Here is a 5,613-nt window from a genome sequence, read left to right on the forward strand (position 1 = left end):
CATTTATTTTTTTATTTAACTTGGAAGCATTGAGAACCTGAATGGATTCCTCTCTCTCTCTCTCTCTCTCTCACACACACACACACACACACTTGTCAACTTTGAAGGGTTTGGGGGCACAATCCATTCTGAATCTAATTGTATTTGTATATAGCATTAACACTGTAAATTTGAAACTCTATTTTTAAATACTCTGCTTTAATGTTTTAGAATAATATCGTCCCTAAAGTCGTAACCCCCCCCCCCCCCCCAGTGGCACAGCGGTATATTTGCGGACTTACAACGGTAGAAACCGGGTTTCAATACCCATGGTGAGCAGAGCAAACCTAGCCCATTGTGCAACTTTGTGCTTAACTACAAAGAAACAAATTAATAGATATTAATATATATATATATGTTCATAATGAGCATTTTCCTACAAAATTTACATTAGAAGCTTACTTAAAATGCTGTATGACTTTTGATCTGAAATGTTTTTGTTGCTTCATTTTTCTGATTTAAGTAATTGTAAAAATAGCACTTAATAATGTCTTTGAAAGTAAGAATGCACAGTCAAATGGTGAATTGAAAAACACTGTTAGAGCCTTGTGTTTTTTAGAAAGGAGAATTGTAAAACTTGGGTGTCGTGTCCTAATTTTATCTGTTATGAATAGGTTTCCATTTAAAAATGCTATCAAAATTTAAAGTCTATAACTAGAAATTTTTTGACTGTTACCGGCAGCCAAGCTTATTGACTCAAATGCATTCTATGAACTAACTCTTTCACGTTGTGATTGGTAGATTATCTTTCTAGTGATATATAGTGATGGGAAGTATTCTCATGATGGGCATGTGTTCAAACAGTTTAGGTGTTTCAACGGTATTTAATGGTCACTTCTTATGTGTTGCCTCCTTCACTGTAGAAATCCGACAGCTATTTTTATATTTAGTGTGGGTGTGTATTTTTATGTATCTGCTTCTTAATTATATGCTGTTATGTTTAGTTCCATATGCTATCTTGTACTTTATAATATATATTATTATTTAACTTGTATTTTTGTTGTAACATGTATACTTTGTTCCCACTATTAGCCACCTGAAAAGGCAAGTGATGGCATTAATATATATCCTTGGCAATACAAAGAAGTTTTCACCTTTGACATTCCTTTGAATGACACAGGTTCTGCGGGATTAGGGATCAGTGTCAAAGGTCACACATCGGTGACCCCTAGTGGACCTGTGGATTTGGGAATATTTATAAAGTCTATTATTCATGGAGGAGCTGTTTCCAAGGTTAGAAAATAGTAACTATAACACATAGTTATAGTTATAACACATAGTTATAATAGTTACATGTGAACTCGTTCCTTTAAAATTGGGTAATTTTTGCTCATCTTAAAGTACGTATATGTCAAATAGAGTACTAGTTATCATATTTTTAGTTCAGGTAATAAAAACTTACTTGAGCAGTTACATTACTACTAGAAACCAAAGCAGGTTTAACATTTGATGTTACATCTATGCAGATTACTTGTCATCATATGTTTTATATATAGGGTTTTTCGATGGAATTTTATTAAAACTAGTTACAAAATTCAAATGTTGGGAAAATAATTTGTAGTGGTAAGCACTGCCATATAGCACAACAGAAATGAGTTTTATATCCATAGGAAAATATGATTCAAATTTTTAATCCTTTATGTTTTAGTTACTATAATTTTCTTGTTTAGATAACTATAAATAGCATAACTTATAGTACGATTTTCAGCACCTTAATTATAGCTTTAGGGTTTACATAAACATTTTCTGAAAATTAATGTTGACCAGCTTTAGGGGTTACATAAACATTTTCTGAAAATTAATGTTGACCATTGAAATAAAATAAAATACTGTGAAAGAAATCCAAAATTAGCTTAAGCAACTTACAGAATTTCAATTTTGGGTGCTGCTGACTAGTTGCTATGGTCAGCAGTTCTAAATTAAGAGTTGTCCATGGTTGAACATTAGGGTCGTGATCTGGCCATTTAGTCCATGTATTATATAAAGTGCTATATAGTGAAAAATAGCCATACCACTATTATTTTAGATATGTGGGAAAGAGTTATAGAAAAGTGACGTTTAAGAACTTTCTGAATATATGCATTGTTTTACTGTAGTCTATAAATTTGCTATGTTGAAATTCAGTATTTATGTGGGTGGCAGTAAAGCTAGTAATCATGAAGTGAGGAAGTTATTTTTTTAGGTGATTGGTTTAATAGTTAATAGAATTTTAACAATTTAGACGTGTACAAAAGAGCACGTCTTTAACCAGTAAATGTTTCTTTAGATTTAGTTTTCATTCCCAATTAGAGATGTGTTTTTTAAGAGTATTAAATATAAGAATTATATACACCTGCATTTTAGTTTAAAAATTTTCTCCTCACCTGCTGTATTTTTTCTTTTTAAGGATGGCCGTCTTATGGCAGATGATCAACTTTTGAGTATTAATGGTATTTCTTTACTCGATATGACAAACACAGAGGCTTTGAAAACTGTAAGAAAGACTATGACCCAAAATGAAGGTCCAAATGTTTATCCTGGTGCTATCAGCTTAACAGTTGCTCGTATAATTGTATCATCCAGTGTTGATGAAGTAGGCAATGAAAACGATAGCTCAGTGTCTTTTAACGATTTAAATGACTCAGTATTTAGCTCAGGAAGTGACTCTAGATGTGGATCTGCAGAAGGAAGTTTCATTCACAATTCATTTGCCAAAACAGAAGACAGAGTAAGTGTAGAACCTGGAAAAAACTTTGAGGATGGTATGTCATTGGACCCCAGAACTGTTTGCACTCTCAACTCTAATTCAGATTTTGATGAAAACATGAATCAGAGAGAGAGTAAACATCTTGAGAAAAAGAATCTTGTCTTTAATCCTCCTCTTCTATCTAGCAGAAACCCTATGGTTGACAGGCTGACAGGGCAGGGATATTACAGCCAAACAAAACCAAGAAATACACTTCACAGTGAATCAGATCTGTGTGCAAGTCACGAAAATTGTAATGACCATCAACTTTACCAAGCTAGATGTGACCTTATTAAGTCAAATGGCCACACTGGTAAGAACACGGTGCAGGTTCCAACAGATAACAGGGTTTCTACTCACAATGAAGAAGCAAATCAGCTATTACATTCCAAGAACCATCCAGAATCACCTCATAACATACTTTCTACATTGGAAAATGAAGATAAGAAAGATGATAAAGTTGAATCAAAAGCTACCCAAAATAACACAGACAACCTGTAAGTTGTTACAAAAATCTTATCTGGTATTTACATTATGTATAAAATTTTGCCCTGTTTAATTTTGAATTAAGTCAATGAACCTGTATATGTACTAGAAAATGGAGAAACCAACAGGTAACACTGATTTATAAATATTCTTGACAAAAATTCAAAGGCTTATTTTACGTTTATTTATTTTATAATCAAGAAAAGTAACATTTATAGTTTCAAAGAAAATAATTAATGGATATCTTGTTCTGATGAAGACTTTCAGTGTGTCACAAAAGTGCCTTTTAAGCTTTGTGCTAGAAAAATAAAACAAATGCATTACCTGTGCATCTACCTTAATTACTTGTTAATAAGCTTGTATATTATTTATTTTATAGTCAACAAAAGTAACTTTTGCTGTTTTAAAATAAATTTTCTGTAGGATATCTTCTCCTGATGAAGACTCTTTTAATCTCTCTCGAGACGGTATTGGTCGACACAGTATATCAGAAAAACGGCATGCTAAGCTGGATGCTAGAAAAACAAATACTTTTAAGAGAAGTAAACGAGCGAGAGAAGAACAAGAACATCTGAAGCAGCATCAGAGAAATGATCAGGATAACCTGACAAGACATTTGCAGATAGTAGACTTACAATATAAGCAAAGTGTTCTTGAAAATACGCATTACAGAGATCAGTTTTTGGACAAAAGCCATGCTGATGGTGAGAGCTTTTGCATTAGAGAGTTACTGTTAAAATAGTTTTTAAAATGTTTTTGTGTTTAGTGTAGACACGACCTTTCATTAAGTATATAGCTTAAGACAGTAGTTTCCAAAGTTAAATCAAGGATGCTCCTCCCACTCCCACCCCTGACCACATCTTGCTCTCTAAGGCACACGCAAGGTGGGCCCTGGGCAACAGTTCAATTTACCCATTGGATAAAATGGTTCTGTGAATGCTTTTATTATTTAATATTAGCTTATAACATTAGTCTGAGTATGTAACAGTTGTTTGATGCAATTATGTGTCCTTTTGTAGAGATAAAATGACATCATAATAATATAGTTTTTAATTTACCTCTTTGAAACTATTTAATAATTAATCATGAGTTTTTTTTTCAGTGGTTTGAGATCTGCTGTTTTGAAAATTGTTCCAGGTCTTTTTCTGGATAGTCTTGGTACACCAAGTTGATTCACATTCCTTTGCTTTCCAATGCCATTAAGTGCAAGAGATATCCTTGTATTTGAAACTCTAAACCTCCGATATGAACACATGTTTTGAAAATTCCGTGTTTGATAGATAACTGTAATTATTCATACACAGAGAAATGATCCTGGTAATACTTAAATACCTGATTATCTGTTTATGTACCATAGCCTAGTGGATTCATGGTTTGCAGACCATAGCACTATAATTGCACAGTTAGGTACACTATAAAATTGAAGTCAAATCTTAATGTTTGATTAGAGAAAAGATTAGCCCACGAGTTGGTGGTGAGTGCTATTTATCAGCTGCCTTTCCTGTAGTCTATGGGCCGGTTGTTGTTGTTGCATAGCTTTGTACAAGATTCTGAAACAAGCCTCCCAGTGGCACAGCGGTATGTCTGCAGACTTACACCGCTAGAAACCAGGTTTTGATACCCGTGGTGGGCAGAGCACAGATAGCCCTTTGTGTAGCTTTGTGCCTAACTCCAAACAACAACAACTTCTGAAACAAATCAACTGTTTATAGGTAGTGACTGGTAATATGCTGTGACTTATGACAGAAATTCTTTATTTGTTAATATATATATATATAAGTTTAACTAAATATTAAATACAATTGTTAATTTCTCACAAATATCTTTGGATCCATCATTCAGAACCTCTCTTGGATTTTGTTTTTTAAATCTAAAGAATAACTTAACTTTTTTAACCAGTGACACTGTAGTTTTGTATACACACTTTAGAATAACTTAAGTTTTTAACCAGTGACACAGTAGTTTTGTATACACACTTCACAATATCTTAACTTTTTAACCAGTGACACAGTAGTTTTGTATACACACTTTAGAATAACTTAACTTTTTTTAACCAGTGACACAGTAGTTTCGTATACACACTTTAGGAGCCCGGCATGGCCAGGTGGTTAAGGTACTCGACTCACAATCTGAGGGTCGCGGGTTCGAATCCCTGTCACACCAAACATGCTCACCCTTTAAGCCATGGGGGCGTTATAATGTGACGGTCAATCCCACTATTCGTTGGTAAAAGAGTAGCCCAAGAGTTGGCGGTGGGTGGTGGTGACTAGCTGCCCTCCCTCTAGTCTTACACTGCTAAATTAGGGATGGCTAGCACAGATAGCCCTTGTGTAGCTTTGCGTGAAAATTCAAAACAAACAAAA

At 33.9% G+C, this 5,613-nt stretch overlaps 1 protein-coding gene across 1 annotated transcript in view; it reads left to right on the forward strand.

Annotated features, from left to right (window-relative positions):
* Window positions 1-5,613, forward strand: part of LOC106475448 (partitioning defective 3 homolog) — a gene marked incomplete at both ends in the record, with an annotated part of 26,393 nt that overhangs the window by 17,231 nt on the left and 3,549 nt on the right. The window contains 3 exons of the mRNA XM_013936127.1: window positions 1,072-1,272; window positions 2,426-3,261; window positions 3,674-3,954. Coding sequence (XP_013791581.1) covers window positions 1,072-1,272; window positions 2,426-3,261; window positions 3,674-3,954 — 1,318 coding nt within the window. The remainder of the gene's footprint in view (window positions 1-1,071; window positions 1,273-2,425; window positions 3,262-3,673; window positions 3,955-5,613) is intronic.

This window comes from Limulus polyphemus, unplaced genomic scaffold, assembly GCF_000517525.1.
Source record: "Limulus polyphemus unplaced genomic scaffold, Limulus_polyphemus-2.1.2 Scaffold8594, whole genome shotgun sequence".
NCBI classification, from domain to species: domain Eukaryota; kingdom Metazoa; phylum Arthropoda; class Merostomata; order Xiphosura; family Limulidae; genus Limulus; species Limulus polyphemus.